Source organism: Haplochromis burtoni, unplaced genomic scaffold (assembly GCF_018398535.1).
Source record: "Haplochromis burtoni strain Fernald_Lab_line unplaced genomic scaffold, NCSU_Asbu1 Contig_87, whole genome shotgun sequence".
NCBI classification, from domain to species: domain Eukaryota; kingdom Metazoa; phylum Chordata; class Actinopteri; order Cichliformes; family Cichlidae; genus Haplochromis; species Haplochromis burtoni.
Genome location: NW_024582448.1, coordinates 883,241 through 902,761, shown reverse-complemented (window position 1 = coordinate 902,761; position 19,521 = coordinate 883,241). Strand labels below are relative to the sequence as shown.

Sequence of the window (19,521 nt, the reverse complement as noted above, 5' to 3'; positions counted from 1 at the left end):
ACAACAGACTAAAAGCTGAAACTTTATGAGACCAACTTAATCGTATTAACAAACAATTCGTGCTTTACAAAGTGTAATCTGAAAGAAAAAAGGTTAATATGAGGAGTTTAATGATGATAAACATTAAAACTTAAAAAGCTTGCTGTTCTCTTAATGACTTTACATTGCAAAACCTCAAGTAAGCTAAGCAGTTTGCCCTGCATTGGCCACCTTACTATCTTTAGCCCCTGCTGGCAAATGAGTGGAAGTGCCTTACTTATCTTCACTGCTGTCATCGAGGCAGCCAGTATTTTTAGGGGACAGCAGCAGCTGCAAAAGCATTTAACAGTATTCCATGAACAATGACACTTGGGGTGTCGAGGGCCTGAACAACACAGAGATTGGGGGACCGCTCTGTTGTAGTTAAACAGGAAGCTCCCGTGGATGCTTATGTTTCGTTTTCTGCCTGTTCTACTGGACAAAAGTCAAGAAAAATGTACTGCCGTAAAACTTGGGACCTTTGAGGACAGCATGTGGTAGCATGTTTCTGAATCTGAAGTCAACTTGGGACATTACTCAGCCTTCAGGAGACGGGCGGCCTCTTAACTCGGACGGAGATTGCAAATCCGGAATGTATGTTGACGGTTGTTCCTGGCGACTGAAGCGAGGTAGGTCATGTGAGGGGTACACAGCACAGCTTCACAAGGGGCAGAGGTCATTCCAATTAAATCAGACAAGTAAACACAGGGGTTAATCTCCTCTTTAAACCTCCACAGGGAATATTTAACTAATAATGCAATCTCTAAACTGTCTGTGTGAAATTTTATGCAAAGTATGAAATGTAAACATCTGAAATTATTCAGCCGTTCCAAGAAAACGTGCATCTTTTTCATCAGTTTTCAGTTATTCAAGGGTTTAAAATCATTTATTTATATTGTAGTTTTTTATTTTTGGAAAATGGTAAAGAGTATAAAACAGTATTATTCAGTTTTGCATCAGTTAACTGTGGGCTAAGTTTACAAAATCAGTAACAACAGTATTTTATGGTAATTATGATAAAAATTATGTAAAATCTATCATTGAAAACCTTTTTTAAAAAATTTGATTTGATTTGATTTCTTGACACTGAAAAATGGATCCATAGGCACAAAGTTGCAATTACGGGTGGATAGTGATAACATTTTAGCCATGACAATGCCATGATCAATTCTCCTTTTAAGATCAAAATTTTCATTGATTTGTGGAAACAAGTAGAATATGAGTAAAAAAAAGAGCAGGCCTACACAGATGATCAGTGTCACCTTAACTGTTTAATTATCTTTGAATTTTTTTTCCTTTTTTGAGTACAGAGAAGGTTGAAAGTCACTCAAGTGTGCAAAAACTCCTGTCCACTGAGCATGACTTCATGGTTTTGCAATGTGGAACTGTCAGGAAAACATGTCAGCAGTGATTAAAGAAACTGATAAACCTGAGGGAAAATATTCCTGAACAATTTGACAAACTGCAACCAGTTCTCAACTGAAACATGTTCTCCATTCCTGTCCCTAGTTTCAACACTTAAGGACGTGTCCTAAAGCACACACAGACAAGAATATATTTAAAAATAAATATATTCTATAGATTTTATATTCCAATAAATATATTAGTATTTAGTACTAAATACATTTTCATAACAATAAAATTAAATACAATTTAAAAATTGAAGCTGTCGTGAACTATTACTAACTTTTATATAAAAACTGGTTCCTAGGATTGGCTAAGCGATACTGATTCAGGATTGCGATTAAAAAAAAAACTGTGACATTTAAAGAAAGTATTGTCCAACAGCGCTGCCAACAAAAGGTGTGAAGGAGGCTCACCATATTTTGACAGCAAGGCCTCTTGGGTGGGGAGACTGATTTCGGCTGGTGTTTGTGTGAGCACGCGGGTTTCTGAGCTGTCTTTGTGATACCTGACACACACTCCCTCACAGGTCTTTATTTAGGCTGTACTATATTAAGCACTTTCCCATTGAAATACAGCACCAGCTGTACTGGCTATGTGTTGTGGCTGCAATGGCAGTCGAACTAGGCTGGTCCCGCTCTCACTGTTAACATGTGATTTTCTCTCATGCAGACAGCCCTAATTAAATTATCCCTAATAATCATACCATGAGTTTGTGCTGAAATGCATGCACTTAAAGTGGGAGGCGGCTGAGTGCTTTAATGTGTGTTTGAATCTATTCCAAAGGGTTCATTTCCTATGGGAAAATGGAAGAATAATTACATACCACAGACAGGTATTTAAGGCTGAGTCACCTTTATAATTTAGAAAAACAAATTTAATCTCTAGTCTTTTCATTTTTCAATGTTATACAGCATGCCTAAGCTGATTGTTTTGAAAGTAAATAATTTTTCGTTTCTTCTTGTAGAAACCTGCAGTGTGGAAGTAGGTTGGTCTTGCACCAGTGAATAGCCACTTACTGCTCTCCTATACTGCTTAAGTAAGAAGCAACAATGGATGTCTTTGGTGGTGCACCACGTTTCTTAGCCTACCCGAGACCTGTAGTGGTACAAAGCGGCACTGATGCAGTGCTTAAGTGTCAGATTGGTGGTGATCCAAGGCCTGCCGTTATCTGGGAGCGAAGCAATGAAAAGATTGACCCACAAGGACGATATAGGGTCTTTGAGGATGGCAATGTTTACAATCTCATCATCTCAGCTGTCACAACTGAGGATAGTGGACAGTACATATGCAAAGCAAAAAATAGCATTGGGGAAACTTATGCAGCTGCCACACTGAAGGTGGAAGGTGAAGCGCAAGAGATGGAGCTGCGGGAGGAAAATAAGCCACTATTCCTCATCAAGCCCCTCTCCACTCGTGTCGGTCGTGGGGAAGATGCTGTCTTCTCTTGTAAGCTTTGGGGAAACCCAAAGCCAGAGGTTATCTGGGAAAAAGACGGTAGAAGACTCAATGAAATATTTGAAAGCACACATTTCAGTGTAGGCTACCAGGATGGTGGATGGTTCCAGCTCAAGATCTTTAAGACCCGTGCTCCTGATGGTGGCGTATACACATGCAAGGCAAGAAATGAATTTGGGGAAGCGCTAGCAGGAGCTGTGTTGCTTGTTGATGCAGGTCCAGGACATGAAGAAGAAGGAAATCGCAACGGCTACATAAATGGCCACTGGAAAGTCCATCAGGGAAAACAAAGGAGTGGCAGGCAACTGCCAAACCGCCTAAAAGACTACAGCATGACCAAGTCAACAAAAGTAAAAATGTTTGCTGTGACAGAGGGCAAACATGCCAAATTCCGTTGCTTTGTGACTGGTAAACCCAAACCAGAAATAATTTGGAGGAAAGATGGTAGACTCATACTGTCTGGAAGGCGTTATTTGTTATATGAGGACAGAGAAGGCTACTTCACACTTAAAGTTCTTTATTGTAAGCAAAAGGATAACGGAGTTTATGTTTGCGCTGCATCAAATACTGCTGGGCAAACCCTCAGTGCTGTACACCTTTCTGTCAAGGGTAAGTCAAGATCACTTTCAGTGCCAACTTTTATTTATTTAAAAAAGTATGTAAAAGTACAGTACTGTGTCAGTCTGGAGCCACCCTTCACTTATTTATATTTTGCTTACAAGGAGCCAGAAGTTGTTGTAATTTTTAAAGTGACCTCGAGCAATAGTTTTCCAGGATTTCTGAAGGTTATTCAAAGCTTTTCTCTTCTTTCCCTCATTTTAAGACCAGTCCCCTTGTACCTGGCCATTTTCACAACACGTTTTTTTTGTGCTTGATTGTTAAGCCACTTAACACTGACCTATGTCTCATTCAAGCCAAAAAAAAAAAAAAAAGTGAGCTAACTCAAGGGATGAACCAGTCTTAAATTGTGTTTTAGGCACGGTTACAGTACCTGCAACATGTCACAAAAATTTACATATTTTGCTCTAATTTCTTTAATTGAATCTTTTATAAATTTTTATAAAAGTGAAAAATATCACAGTTTAACAATGTGATGAAATAGTATTTTTGTACCAATAAGGTGATTTCCAAAGAGTTATTAGCTAAAAACCTGTCATATCTTGACATCGTGTGCAGTGTGTCCTGAAAAATATTAGGAAACTGGACAAGTGGAGGACAAAAGAATAAATAGCAGGTTTAAAAACTATCTGAAAGTCATGTCCTTAAAAACAAGACAAAATCCAGCAAAAGCCTGACTCAGGATCTAACAGACAAATCTGGCCATTCAGTTGATCTCAATAAGTCTTTCATAGTGAAGGGAACAGGAAGAGGTCATATGGAGTTATTTAAATGTGAAACTTTTGGTTCATCGTGTTTAACGAAGGTCAGAGAGAGCAACAACAGTAAATGTCTACAGCCATCTGTAAAACAAAGTGGGGTTGGAGCTGTATTTTAGCCAGCGGTGTTGGAGATCTTGCCAAAACTGATGGAATTAGGAAAGCATTTTGCTTGAATGAAATCCCATCTGGAAACTGTGGTAGTAGCTTCATTCCATTGGGAACAAATTGTCAGTAGAACACTGACAGTCATGGATTGGCCTCATCAGAGCCTGGATCTCAACATTATTGAAGTTGGGTGGGATCATCTTGACAAAGAACATAGCATAGCAAGCAGTCATCCAAAGATATGATGGAGTATTAGGGACAAGTTAAGAAAAATATATCATTGATCATTTTAATAATAAAGTCTAAATTTCAAGATTAACTCTTTTTTCAAACTACCATAGTATTTTGACTTTGAGAAAAAAGTCTGCCACATTTGCTACACCCTCTACAAAAAGCCTTGTTTAGATGAGTTAGTGAAACAAACTGACCAGCTGTCTTGTGATACAACACCTTTAACATACACTGACACACACTCTTTATTGCACAAGGGTGTAACCATTGATAACCTTGCATCTGTCCACTGCCAGCCATTTCATTTTGTGCAAATCCACTCTTTCAAGTTTGAGTGTTTTTCTGTCTGTCAAGATGCAACTTTCTGCAACATCTTCCTTATACTTATCACCACACTGTGTTTATGTGCTAAAAGAGAACTCATATCCTGGCTTTGTACTAAAACAGATTCTGAAGTACAGTTTCACGAACCTTAAGGGTTAGTGGGTATACAAAGGGTATAGTAACCATGGCAGCTTGTCTTGAAACAACAACGGTAATTTTATGAGTTCTTTTTTTACTCAGAAGTACCACAGCAGGACTTGGTTGTGCATTAGCAACAAAAAGTTAAATTTGAGCCTGAGAGGATTAACATGTCCCTAATATTCCTTTGTAACAAGATGAGTTTTGAATGTTCTTCAAAATCCCCGGAGAACTATTCCTGAAAACTAGGTAAAGAAATTACAAGAGAGCTGTGCAAGAGTTCATGCAATCTTTATGGTTGGACTTTCTTAAAGAATATATGTGATCATATCAAATACTGACTTTCAAGCATTTCACACTGTTCTGTTGTCTTGTATACTGCATTTCCATGTATGTTTGCACATGTGTCAATAAATCAGTAAACCTATTTTTGTAACAAAATATAAAGAATTGAGGGGTGGCTTAAGACAATATTGTGTATCTCAGACTGCAAATGCAGATACAGCCACAGCCTGTGGTGCCTTTTTTACTGAGTAATGGAGGAGTAGAGAGTGGGGTGTTCTTGGATCAAATTTCTAACCATTTGATGCTAGGATGATGTCAGTGAGATAAAGAGGTACTTTGAGACCATATACTGGGGTAGGGCCAAAAAGGCATGGCAAAAGTATCTATCTATCTATCTATCTATCTATCTATCTATCTATCTATCTATCTATCTATCTATCTATCTATCTATCTATCTATATAGGGAGAGAGAGATAGATATTGCCCCTGCAAATAATCAGCAATCAGATCATCCCTGGTCCACTGGCAGTTGAAGGAAATGTATTAATGATCTGAAACTGGACCCAAGTGATACCTAAACAGGCAATGTTCATTAGCTTGAGGAAGAGTTACGCAGCGGTAGGATGTCTGCAAAGTTACTTAGCCTGTGCAGGGTCCAGGACTCAGTGTCCATGTGATTGAAATCTTCGGGAAGAGGATCTTATTTCTCACATGGCCCAAAGAAGTCCAAACTCAAGTATTGTACTGTATCAGCTGGAGAGAAAAAATAGAACTGAGATAGAGTTAATGGTTAGTGGTGGCTAAGAAGAAATTTTAAATGGAAGATGGTTTGTATAGCTGCGTGTGTAACTGGCCTCGTTAAAACATTAGTAAGATAAGGTAATGATGAGCTTTGCACACACACGCCACTAAATACAGTCCACATTCTTTTGTTTACAACTGTCTGGTACTGTCTGATGGTGTCAGTTACAAACACTTTATTCTCTATCTAACACCCCAGTGTGTTAATGACCTTCCCATTCCTCAGCTAAATAAGCCACTTGTCTCATGATTTTGCTCATCTTGTTTGCTTATCTGGAATTTACTGCCAAATATATTCCAATTTACAGTGTTTACTACAAGGGCACATGTAGTCTGAGCTTTTGCTAGATCACCTCGCTTCAAGAATTTATATTGAATTACTAAATTCATTGGATAGATCAAATAAAATTTGAATATTTTACATTTAGCACTATGAGAGATATCATATTGGCTCAAACTGTTGCTCTTCTACTTCTTTGGTCCCAGAGCCGCCTGTGCGGTTCAAGCAGCCTCTCATTGATCTTGAAGTGTGGGAGCGGGATTTGGCTGTTCTCGAGTGTGAAGTTCCAGAGGACTCAGTTCCCATCACATGGTATCTGGAGGATAGACGACTGCAACCAGGGGCCAAATATGGAATGGAGGAGTGGGGAACGAAACGACGACTGACAATTCGTGACATCGGAGTTGATGATGATGGGATTTACCTCTGCGAGATGCCTGATGGGGGCAGAAGCATTGCAGAGGTAGCTGTAAAAGGTAAATTAGAGCTACTTTATATCGGATCCTATTTCAAAAATAACACAATGCAAAAATGTGCAACGATTTCATATGCAGACTAAGCAATATAATTACTATTTCTTTAGGTGGTGAAGGTGGTGTGTTTGTCAGTTTTTTCTGGTTTAAAGTATTTGCAGAAAACACATTATCTCAGATTTGTTTGTAGGACTGCCTTAGGGTTTGTTGTTCCTGCAGTGAAAACATTGACTCTCAGTACAAATCCTGTGAAATTAAAAAATAAAGTGCTCATTATTCTCAGCAAGAAGAAAGAAAAGCCCTCAGAGAACATTGTTTTTCCTCGGCTGTGCACATGACACCTCCAGTTGAAACACAGAGTAGCTTGTCAGAGTCTCTAAAGGAGATCTCAAAATAAAAATAAAAAAAACACCTATGTGACTTGCAATATCAAGACTCTTTAGCATGTAAAAAAGTAAAAACCTGTCCTGGCTAAACGGACAGATCTTCACAAAAATGAATGCATAGGTGTTAAACATTAGTTTTGTAACCAAGTTAAACCAGGTGCTTTACAAAAGCAGTGCAATACAAAAACAGATGCCTGCAGACACAGGTGCCAGATCAAAAACTGTGACCTGCAAAGAAGGCACTGGGAAACGATTTTGTCCTCTTGATGAGATCAGCTGCAAAATTTGCATGTTTAACATATAAAGTGACAAACTGTTCTGAACCTGTGACAGCTGTGAACAACCCTAAATTGGATAAGCAGTTATGGAAATGGATGGATGTTTGCTACTAACTATTAAGAATTCTTGCACTGTGAGTGTCGTATTAATTCTCTTGGGTGTTTCTTTGCAGGCACAATTTTGCGGAAGCTTCCAAGAAAAGTGGATGTCTTGGAAGGTGAAAATGCTGCCTTTTGTGTTGAAGTAGAAAAAGAGGAGATGGATATACATTGGTACAAAGATGGCTTAGAGCTGCGTGAAACCCATCAGACCATTATTAAATCCTTTGGTCGAACTCACATCCTGGTTTTCGTCAACACAATGCCCCAAGACTCTGGCCTCGTGACTTTCCTTGTCGGCAGATCCAAGACTTCCTCTCAGCTAAGAGTGAAATGTAGGGCCCTCTGAAAATTACAGTGTCTTAGATACAATATTTGTCACAAAACTTGATCAATTTTCGAAGCAACATTGGTGCATGATGACTTTTTTCTGGTTTCAGCGGCTAGACATTGTCCACCTAGTTGTCCAGTGGCTGTGCAGATCAACACAGAGCGTGCTAATGCAGCTCTTCTCTCATGGGTTCCTGCTCAGGACTCACGAAAGAATCCTCCCTCTGGATATGTGCTTGAACGGCAAGAGGTGGGCACTGGTTCGCAAGAATGGCTTCAGTGTCTGACCACTGATTCTGCAACCTCTGTGGAGATCCTTGGTGACAGTGTTCCATGTGAGGCGGATTACCGCTTTCGTATTTGCAGCGTCAACAAATATGGGAAAAGCAATAATGTTGAATTCCCTAAAACTGTTCACTTAGGTAATGTTTATTTTACTACAACTGCACTAAATCAATACCACTTGCTGTATTTCTCAATTAATCACAACAGGATACTTTTGCTATATGATTAAACACAATTTTATTTTCCAGTTCCTGTGGCCAGAATACAAGCTCCCTTACAGGATGCCTTGGTGCCAGAGGGGCAAGACGCTCTCTTCTCTATTGAGCTTTCTGCTTCAGTTATTGGTACATGGTTCTTAAATGGGACTCAGCTTCAGGAAGATGAGCGGTATTCCATGCGTCGGTCACGAGCACACCAATCTCTCCGCATTCGAGGAGTACGCGATACAGATAATGGAGCTGAGATTACATTCATTGCCTATGGCATCCGTGATTCTGCAGCACTTTACATTCAAGGTATGTCTGGAACATTTAGAAAAATGAAGATGAATTTGTAGGCTGGGTGGCGTATTACTTTCCTTAAATGTCTGCAGAAATGCATTCTGATGGATTTTGTATTACAAGAAAACAATTACCAATGAGCCACCATGTAGTCTTCTGCTTAAAACCTGAACTTGGACAGCCCGCCAGAGGCAGTCATCCAATTGCAATTGTAGAGGGCTGTATGTGAGCAAGCACACCTGTCAGTGTCTCACCCCAAAAAACCCATCCCTGTGAACACATACCTTTTATTACACTCAGTGTTTTCCTTGTGTTTTCTAAAATTTGCAGCTCCTCTTGTCAAGTTTTTCCCATTGTCAGAGATGGATCGAAATAAATTTGTAGAAATTGGGAATCCCATTGTGCTCTACTGTGAGGTATCAGACCCTGCAGCTCTGGTGCACTGGTACAAGAACGGGGTGGAATTAAGATCTGTGGAAGGTCTTCATATCCAATCAGAGGGCACCATGAGACGAATTGTCATCCAGTCAGCAGAGTTATCACATTCAGGAGTCTACTGCTGTGATGCCATTGATGATGTCATCAGGTTCAATGTGGAAGTAGAGGGTGAGTAGAACAAGTTTCTTACATTGCGTTTTTTTGTTTTGTTTTTTGTTTTACAGAGACTAACCCTCTTCATTGTGACTTGTACCAAACATCTTTTTTATGTAAAAAATGCATGCTGTCTTCCTTTGAATCATCTGATTTATTTATTTTTTACCACTTACCAACCCATTAAAATATCTAAATATCCATAGCCCCACCTGTGAGGTTTTCAGCACTCCCAGATGCTGAGAGGAACAAAACCATCCAAACAGGCTGCCCAATTGTTTTACAATGTGAGCTTTCAGATCCATCTGCCCAGGTGCACTGGTACAAAGAAGGGTCAAAACTCCATTCTCAAAGTGGGATAGATATCATATCCGATGGCTTGATGAGGAATCTGATTATCCATTCAGCAGAAGTTTCACACTCTGGCTTGTACTGCTGCAAGACAAAGGGTGACACCATCACTTTCAATGTGGACATCAAAGGTGATTTGTTTTAAGTGATGTGAAACATTAACGAGCTCCTACTCAGCAAAGCAACTAACTCTAATGACATTCTTGTATGTTGTCTGTTGCCTTTCATCTTAGAAGTGCTTAAGTGTGCGCTACCTTTTTTCAGTGTATTACAGCATGTTAGAAGTGGTCAGTAGATAGATTATGATAAAAAATCTAAGTGGCATGAGGTTGATTTAAGGTTGACATCAAATCTAAACATATCTATAGCTCCACCTATGAAGTTCTCAGCTATTCCTGAAGATATGAGGATCAAGTCGATTGAAGCAGGCTGCCCCGTTGTGCTACAGTGTGTGGTGTCGGATCCCGAGGCCCATGTGCTGTGGTACAAGGACGAAATACAGCTCATTTCAAGCTCTGGATTAGAAATCCACTCAGTGGGCAACACAAGGACATTAGTTATTCAGTCTGCAGAGCTGAGCCATTCTGGTGTGTACAGATGCACCACACAGGATGATACCGTGGCGTTTCAAGTGGAGATCAAAGGTGACTTTACGCTTCTTATCTTTGCGTTCATTTTGTAACCCCACCCCCCCTCTTCATAGATGCCACTAATAATCCCTGCTTCTACTATGTGGTTTGAAGGAGTGTTTCGTGCACATAACTTTAAAGAGCAGTTAACTCACTAGGTGATTACTATTTATATACATTGGTTTTGCGACTCCTGCGGCTCTCTGTGAATTATAAGTCTCCAAAGCCCTTTTCATCTTCTGCTCAGCAGTTACATTTTTGTAAGGTATCCATTTCCATGGCCTTGATTTTATTTAGCTGTCCTGCATTCCCAATGCTAGCTATACCAGTGACGAACTCTACTATCTTTGATGTTGAGAGAACCAAGTCACTCGAAGTGGGCAAACCTTTGGAGCTGGAATGTGAGGTTGCAGACTCTACTGTGCCTGCCTGCTGGTATAAAGATGGTAAAAAGCTCATCCCACAGAATGGTTGGGATATACAGAGTAATGGCACATCAAGGAAACTCATTATCCCATCTGCTGAGCTCTTGCACTCAGGGCTATACAGCTGTGAAACTTCTGATGACACTATCCACTTCACTGTGGATGCTAAAGGTGATTTGTTTTTACAATTAAATTGTTTTACTTTTGGATCTAATTCTAAAGCTTTCTGGAGACTAGATATGACTAACATTATGATATGCGTTTCTGTGTGTCTGTGTTAAAGTGGTGCTTTGTGTGAAGTTGTAACTGTCCATGGTAAAATCAATGTGTACTGACTAAATGAAAAAAGCATAACCCTTGAAAATGCATTTCTCGTTGAATTTGAGATGGCAGATTACCTCCCAGTTTTGGGGAAGTTAAACTTATTGCCCTTTTCTTCATAGTATGAATATGTTCCATTAAGTCCATAGTCATAATATTAATCATTAATCTTTAGCTCCAACGTTGCCATTGTCGCCTTCGCTGGAGGTTGTGGAGACACAGTTTCTTGAAGCAACGTACCCCCCCGCTGAACCACCCTGTGAATCCTCAGACCCTGCTTTCCAGGTGTCAAAGCAGAGGGATACAGAACCTGATACACAGCCTGACAGAGAGCCTGAGTTTGAAAATGGAAGCATCAAGAACACCCTTGTTATTGAACCAACTCATCCTGCAAACTCTGGAGCATACTATTGTGCAACAGCAGATGATGTTGCCAAATTAATAGTAAAAAATCAAGGTGATTATACCTTTTCTGCAAATGTGGTTTCTGCTTCAGCTGTACTAACTCTTTGTGCAGCTTCTAGTAACATTTCTATATAAACATATAATGTATCAGTTTCTCTTTAAAGTCAGTTTCCCCCCCAATGATTGTTTGTAGTGCCACTTCCAACATATCTACTTGACCCTGATGACGAGAAGGCCAACTCTGCTGAACCACACTGCTCAATTGTTCAGCAATTTGAGATTTCAGATCCCGTTGCCAAAGCCTGTTGGTACAAAGATGGAACCCAGATCTACCCCAAAAGGGAAACTGACAGTGAATCCCAGAGAAGTAGCCAAATCTTTCCCCTCCAGTTACAATATGCCTCTGGTGATGTGAAGTTTGGCTGTGAAACAGCTCATGATGTACAGTTAAATGAGGACATAAAAGGTGGTTCCCCTCATTGTACCTGCACAATTAAGAATCAAGAAATAAGTTACATATGTAACGCTATCACCCAGCTCATTGTTTTCTCTTTGGCTTTGTCCAAACAGCAGAGCAGTGTCACTATCGTGATGAGATTGGTGAAATAGCTGATGCATCTACCCAATACACAGTGGATGGCAAAGGTGATTTGATATTTCAACATCAATCATCCATTTTAACCAAGCACACAAATGCCACTAACAATAGTGGTGTATTTTATTGTTAGCCCAATCATCTGAGGCATCTGTAAATCTTTTTTCCTTTAGAAAATTGCTCTGTGTCACATTGTCATCACTGGTTTCAGGTCATTTCCTGCTGTTTTTGCCTCTTAAATGGTTGATTAGTAGCTGTGTAGCTGCTTCTCATACTAACATATACGTTGTGTTTGTCACTTCATTCTTCATTTTAACAGTCATCTTTGCTTGTAACAAGCAACTTACCACTCTTAAAGTCCATCTTATGTCTTATTCATCACCAGATCCTCTCATTCACATTGCTGCCCTGAACGTCTCCCCGTTGCAATGACAACGAACTCTTGTCAAAGACAACAAAATTAATGTACCATAGGTTTTTATGGTGCTAATGTACAGATTTTTGGTATGAGAATATTAGGAGTCAGTTGAAGGAAGACATATTGGAGCTCACTTTCAGACCAAACCTGGTCGATCTTCTTGTTTGTCTTTGCAATGGATAATCCCATAACTCCATGCTAACCCACACTGATGTAAAATTCTGTTATAAGAAGAAGTATTGAGACCATCAACCACTGAAAACCTTTCTCTGTGTACATCACAATGCTTATAGCTACATCGCCAAGGCTCTCTTCTGACCAAGAGAAGAGCAAGTCCACAGAGGAGGCTTATCCTGCTGAAGTTATCCGGGTGTCCTCAAAATACAATTCTGGGATCTCCGGTGGCAAGGCTGGAGATACTGAGACATGTGAAGACCATTCCAGTCATACACCAACTTCTCAGTCAGCATATGAATATATGTTTGACTGCACTGCATCTAAACAGCTGAACGAACTCTATGATGGTCAACAAATGGAAAAAGCCGAATGTCCACTGTACCATGACTCTGTAAACCCAATAACAACTCAGTCTGACACACACCATCACACTACACAGCTCAAAGATATACAAGGTGAGGAATTCATTTACTATGTACAGCATACGGAAGCCCCATCTGAAGAACCTGACAATTCTTTGCAGACAGCTGTTCTGACAGATGAGTTTTGCAAGTTTTTGCAAATTGCAACTGTTCAGTCAGAGGAATCCACTTCCAAGAATCTAACTTTCCAATCAGAGGAGCTACATAGTTTAGGACAGACACCATCTGTCCAGTCAGAGCTAGGCAGCCTTCTACAGAATTCAGCTACAACACCAGAGCACAATACTGACACCTTACAGATTTCAATCAAATCAGACAGGATCTCTGAGTCTTTCAAAACTGCAACTCCACAGTCAGAGGATCTGATTGAATCCATAATCTCTGAAAGTTACAAATCAGAGGAGCCCTTTAAATCCTTACAGACTGTAGCTGTCAAATCAGAGGAACCATTTAAGTCATTGCAGACTGCAGATGTCCAATCAGAGGGGGCCTTTAATTCCATGCAGATCCCACCTGTCCTTTCAGAGAAGCCTTGTGACCGTTTACAAACCGAAACTGTCTATTCAGAGGGGCCCTATAACTCTTTATGGACTGCAACTGACCAATCAGAGGAGTTCAACAGACTCCTACAGAAATCTGCTGATCTTTCAGAGGGGCTCAGTGACTTCCCTAAAACAGCATCCCTTCAATCATTGGATTTTTCTAACCTTAAAGAGGTAAAAACTTTCCAACAAGAGCCATACGACTTGCAGCAGTCTGCATATGTCAAATTGGATCATCCCGATAATACAGGACAAGCAGTTTCTAACGATTTGGAAGTGCTGTCCCTGCCAAGGCAGAAAGCAACAGTCCCCGCAGAGTTTTATCGCACCCTGGAGACTACGGAAGAACAAGTAGACATCACATTTAACTCTGGGAAAAGACATTTGACCAACTATGCAGAGCCTTGCAATATCAAGCAGACAGCAACGGTAGAATCAGAAGAGCTCTACCTCTCAGGGACACATGATGGTTACTGGAGTGACAGTGTCACTGCATATAAGGTGGCTGTTGAAGGTGATTTAAATGGTTAGCATTACCAAGCAAAAAATGAACGGGCACAATGATTGAGATTGCCTTTTTTTTTGCAATCCTTTACATTTTGGCAATCTCTATAACTACTCACTTGACTTTATTTACACTAAAAGTACTTCAGTAGTTGAATTTGAGCTTGGGTGGTCTGGGAGGAACATTCAAAATAGAGCAAAGAGTAAATACATTGGCTTCAAATCCTAACTTGAATGCCCAGGTATCTCAAGTCTAACCAAAGACACATCTTGTTATATTACTAATAAACGAGGACATATTTTTATTATGACTTATTTTAACTCTCAAGGTTTATTGGCATGACTAATCTTGATGTTAGAATTTGATTTGCTCTTTCCTTTTGTTTTTAAAGCTTCATTTCTGTTGTAGTCAGTAATAGTGATGCAATTTTCTCTTGATGTTACCTCAAACATCCCCAGCTCCGCCTGTGAGAATTACAAGACTTTGTGAGGCTGAAAGGAACAAGTCTGTTGAAGGTGGTGAACCCCTAACGCTGCAGTGTGAGATATCAGATCCTAATGGTGAAGTTACTTGGTACAAGGATGGAATAAAACTTCTTGAAGCAGCTGGGCAGGACATGCTGGCAGATGGTTCTTTAAGAACACTGACTTTCCGATCTGCGACACTGTCTCATGCAGGGATTTACAGCTGCAAGACAACAGATGATGCAGTGCAATTTCATGTGGATGTTAAAGGTGACAAAAGATGCTTTCACCTGTTATGCAATTAGATTTTAGTGGAGGTTATTTGCATACAAATAAGTTTGCTTTACTCACAAAAAGCAAGCTTTCTTTTTAGTTTTCTGGAAAAATATAATTACCATAAAGTAGACAGATTTAACAGTTTCTCTGATAGAAAAAAAAAATCAAGACACTTTAATATATTTAAATACAAAACCTCAACTGATTGAAAAACTTCACTTTACTGTAATCATTTGCAATCTGCACAAAATGAGTTCTTGGACTATGTTAATTTAAAAGAAAAATAAGTATAAGTACAATAAGTACAATCCAAATATTTAAATTACATATAACTAGTAACCACTGTCATGTGCTTTCATGACTTCACTCTATGATGTCTGAGTCCATGAATCACAGAGACTGAAACTACAGCTACCTGTGTGGTGCACTCTGGGAGTTCTGCTGGGATGAAATTTTTTGTAGGCCCTGGATCCTTTAATTAAAAAGTCAATTGGATTTCTCCAAATGCTTTTGGATTGTCACAGAAAATAAGCTCTGAGTAAAATAAAAATTCATGACACATTTGTTCAGCAGGATAATCTCTGCAAATGAATTCCAACTGTATGATTTCTGAAGTGTAAGTACAATCTCAAAGAACTACACCATGGTCACATGACTTCTTAACACCAGTAAGCTACTGTGTCTGATGTTTTTATTTTGAATATGCTGTGACAACTTCTACAGTCACATTTAGCCACTTGTTCGCAAATGGTTTCCTCAAAATTGACAAGTGGGGTAATTTCTTGCACATTCTATGTTGCACAACAAAACATTAACATGTCTGCAGGTTGTGTTAATCGTGCTAATCCTAGGCTTATTTTTGACAACACTGCTCAGGGGACATTAAGGCTCTGTCCAAGTTAGTACTTAGTTTGTAGCATACTCCATTGAAGTTAACGAATGAGAGTTTTCAAACACTGTGCCATGCTCTATTTTATCTTTAAATCAAAATGAAAGAACTAGGCACTGTCTACAATTAGCTAAAGTTGCCCTAGAAAGACAGTGCGGCTTAATCTGATTTTTTGACTTATTATCCAAGAGGAAGTTAAGTGTTTTGCAAAATCTTTAATTTGCCAAGCACTCAGGTAGCACACAGTCTGCGTTCTTTTGTGGAGAAATACCCTTAGTTAGCTTTAATAGGGGTGCATTACGGCTCTCTGTGGGACATCACTGACATGTGAACTGACCAAACATGCCCAAAGATTCAGTATATTAACCCTATCATTAAGTCATAATATCCAATTAATGAAATCCTTGTCCCTGCCAAGACAGTATACAGAAGCACACAGCCTTGACGCAGGCAAAGGTATTTTGACCCAAATGTCTTAGATGTCTTCACAGTTGTGTCAAAATAAATCTGAATTGCTTTGTCAGGTACCCAGGGTTTCATTAGTACACTCACTCTTTGCTTGACTAAGTAAGGTGACTGAACATTGGAAGAATTCCAACTTTCCAGCCTCCTACTGTAAAGGCAGGAATTTTCTTAAGGCTAAATCATCTTCTATACTCATACTGTAGGTACTGGCCGAATGTGTAAAACAAAAAACGACTTTAAACCATTTGTAAACATAAACCTTTGCTAATTAAGTATACTTTATCATACATTTGCTGTCACTGCAGAACCACCTCAGTTGTTTTTTTTTTTTTTTAATTAATGCAATAACTTTCTTACAAGACTGACTGTTAATATTAATAAAACGTTTGGTAGACCAGGTTTACTAAATGTATCTAGCTGAATCTTTCCTTACAAATACAAATTTGAAAAATTTTAACGTAGTTTATTGATTTTATTGGAAAGCTTCAGTTTTAGGGTTTTGCTTTGCTTTGCTTCTTTTGGTCCATTACAGTACATGTTTTATTGACCAGTTCTATCTTACATTCAATCCTGTAGCTCCACCTCTGACATTTTCAGAAATGTCTGAGGTTGACCAGAAAATGACGGTCATAGCAGGCTATCCCATTGCTCTACAATGTGAACTGTCAGACCCCACTGGACAAGTCAGTTGGTACAAGGATGGAACAAAGCTCCTACCTCAGAGTGGAGTAGACATCCAGTCAGAGGGAAATTTGAGGAGTCTAGTTGTCTCATCAGCCGAGCGGGCTCACACGGGTGTATACCGTTGCGAATCAAAGGATGATGACATCCAGTTCACTGTGGATGTAAAAGGTGATGCTCAAAAAACTCTGCAGCGCTTTCATTGTCTTGCATTGCCACTAACAGGTTAACAGCAGGTGATTTAGTCACGTTTTTGTAGTGACTTAACAGAAAATTGTTCATTTCCCGGCCTTCCTAATACACTACTCATGCCACGTTAAAAAAGCAGAGGTCAAATGTAAGTAATTTTTTATGTGACTTTAAAGAAAAACTACTCCCAGTCACACCTATTCATGATGACCCCTTTTTTAACACTTTAATAAGAGTAGAATGAAAGAATATAGGACATCGTCACATTAAACATCTCATTAAAAATGTGGTGTCATAATGCAGCTTCTGATTAAGCATATCCAATATATAAAGAAAGCTTTGAGTCTACTTTATTCTTTTTAATGTCACTAACCATATGCACTTCTTGTGCCATAAACACTCTTATGTCTAACCTGTACTTTTTGTTGGTTTCATATTGATCGTTGCTCTTCTAGACACTCTAGATGTCTTTGAGTTCTTGTTTATGTTGTTTTGTCAAAAGCACCTTGTTCTTAAAGACCTGTGTCAGCTGTCTGCTGCTTTGGTTGAATTTAAGTTCCTACTCATTTCTAACTGCATAAAGTGTAGTTTTAATATTTAAAGACACTTTATTAAGACAATCTTTTGCAATTTTAAAAACCTACAGCCCTACCTGTGAAGTTCTCAGAGCTTCAAGAGAATGACCGGAACAAGTCCGTCGAAGAAGGCGCTCCCATTGTCCTGAGATGCGAACTCTCTCATGATCCCTCTGCTCATGTCGACTGGTATAAAGACGGGGTAAAAGTTCTGCCACAAAACAATGTGGAAGTACAGTCAGATGGACTGACAAGGACACTGTTCATCCCATCAGCTGGAAGCGCGCATGCTGGTACCTATGAATGTTCAACAAAAGATGACACAGTGACTTTTAAAGTGGATGTAAAAGGTGATTTATTTCTATCGTTGTCGTCTTATGGTTCTTATTCTCTGTTGTAAGTGGCTGAAACATACTTTGATTTGAATGATCATGGGAAAATGGTATGACTGGCTGGACTGTGTTTTGCCTACTACAAGCATCTTACCCAGTTCCCTTGTTATTCTCCTCTTTTAGGCCGATCGTCACGGATCATGCCACTCCCACTGTCAGAAAAATACAAGCTGATTGCAGCTGGTTGTCCGATTATCCTCCAGTGTGAGGTCTCAGACCCTGTCGCCCAGGTTTCCTGGTTTAAAGATGATTTGGAGCTATTCTGCAAAACTGGGCTTGATATGAAAAGAGATGGCAACTTCAGAAAATTGATGATTCCTTCTGCTAAAGTCTCTGACTCTGGTCTCTACAGCTGTAAATTTGCAGATGACATTGCGACATTCCACGTGGACGTCGAAGGTGATTTTCTTACATTCCCTTTCAGTTAAAGAGTTTGCAAGTGTGAGTTTGGGGCATTTTAGCATGGCCATAGTTACCATAGTTACCCTTAAACTAGGCACTTCTTTTTATTCATGCAGTTGAAAACACCTTGTGGAAAAACCAAGTCTAATCCTAGCTGTGCTAAATTAATCAAACCCAAAAAGTCTTATTTTCACACTGCTTGTTAAATGATGCTCTGTCAGCTTAACAGCAGTCCTCTGCAAATCTTTTAATACCCCCCAGCTACTCCTGTGAGGTTTTCAGCGATTCCAGAGGTTGCGAGAAACAAATTTGTTGAAGCAGGCTGCCCAATTAAGCTGCAGTGTGAAGTCTCAGAGCCAACTGCCCAAGTCTATTGGAACAAAGATGGAGAACAGCTACTTCCAGAGAGTGAATATGAAATCCAAGCTAAAGAAACACTGAGAGCACTGGTCATTCAGTCAGCAGAAGTCAGACACTCTGGGATGTACAGCTGTGAGGCCGCAGATGACCATATAGAATTCAAGGTGGATGTTGCAGGTGATCTAAGTATTTTGAGCTTCGTCAGAATTACTAACCATCTATTAATACTTTGCTAGTAGACTAGCTTAGGGAACAATATTTGAATGTATAAGTTAGATGTGTCAATGCTTGATTATGTACTTCGTCTTGTTTATAATGTTGGTGAACATATTTATCCAAATTAAAAATGTAAAATTTGGAGGTTTTGCTATAATTTTGATCACAGATAGGTAATTACTCACTTTTAAAATTTCATCAACCCTGCTTCCAGAACAATGTAACAGAGAAATAACACTTGCAGCTTTTCGGAGAAAAAGAAAAAACAGTTAAAGAGCCAAATAGATTGGCTCTTTAACTGGTGGAGACCAAAACTGAGATATAAAAAAGAAAAGAAATTTAAATTTAGGCTTTTTCAAGACATAAATGTCTTTGTCTATGTAAATCAGCACAGACTAAGGGCTCAGGAAACTGCTGAAAATGTTGAGAAACATAGGTTGATCAGAAATGAAGCCAG

General features: G+C 39.4%; 1 protein-coding gene across 17 annotated transcripts in view; it reads left to right on the top strand.

The window, feature by feature from the left end:
- Positions 1–217: 217 nt before the first annotated feature.
- obsl1b (obscurin like cytoskeletal adaptor 1b) overlaps positions 218–19,521 on the top strand; it is a 37,489-nt gene continuing 18,185 nt past the window's right edge. The window contains exons 1-20 of one of the 17 annotated variants that reach the window (XM_042222490.1): positions 218–647; positions 2,209–2,257; positions 2,390–3,489; positions 6,630–6,899; positions 7,734–7,994; positions 8,100–8,411; positions 8,523–8,789; positions 9,105–9,380; positions 9,572–9,847; positions 10,085–10,360; positions 10,666–10,941; positions 11,267–11,548; positions 11,690–11,962; positions 12,067–12,141; positions 12,803–14,176; positions 14,614–14,889; positions 16,826–17,101; positions 17,766–18,044; positions 18,210–18,485; positions 18,750–19,025. In XM_042222490.1, coding sequence (XP_042078424.1) covers positions 2,475–3,489; positions 6,630–6,899; positions 7,734–7,994; positions 8,100–8,411; positions 8,523–8,789; positions 9,105–9,380; positions 9,572–9,847; positions 10,085–10,360; positions 10,666–10,941; positions 11,267–11,548; positions 11,690–11,962; positions 12,067–12,141; positions 12,803–14,176; positions 14,614–14,889; positions 16,826–17,101; positions 17,766–18,044; positions 18,210–18,485; positions 18,750–19,025 — 6,616 coding nt within the window. In that variant the 5' untranslated portion in view covers positions 218–647; positions 2,209–2,257; positions 2,390–2,474. The remainder of the gene's footprint in view (positions 648–2,208; positions 2,258–2,389; positions 3,490–6,629; positions 6,900–7,733; positions 7,995–8,099; positions 8,412–8,522; positions 8,790–9,104; positions 9,381–9,571; positions 9,848–10,084; positions 10,361–10,665; positions 10,942–11,266; positions 11,549–11,689; positions 11,963–12,066; positions 12,142–12,802; positions 14,177–14,613; positions 14,890–16,825; positions 17,102–17,765; positions 18,045–18,209; positions 18,486–18,749; positions 19,026–19,521) is intronic. The other 16 variants (XM_042222487.1, XM_042222488.1, XM_014334688.2 and 13 more) reach the window with 16 other exon arrangements.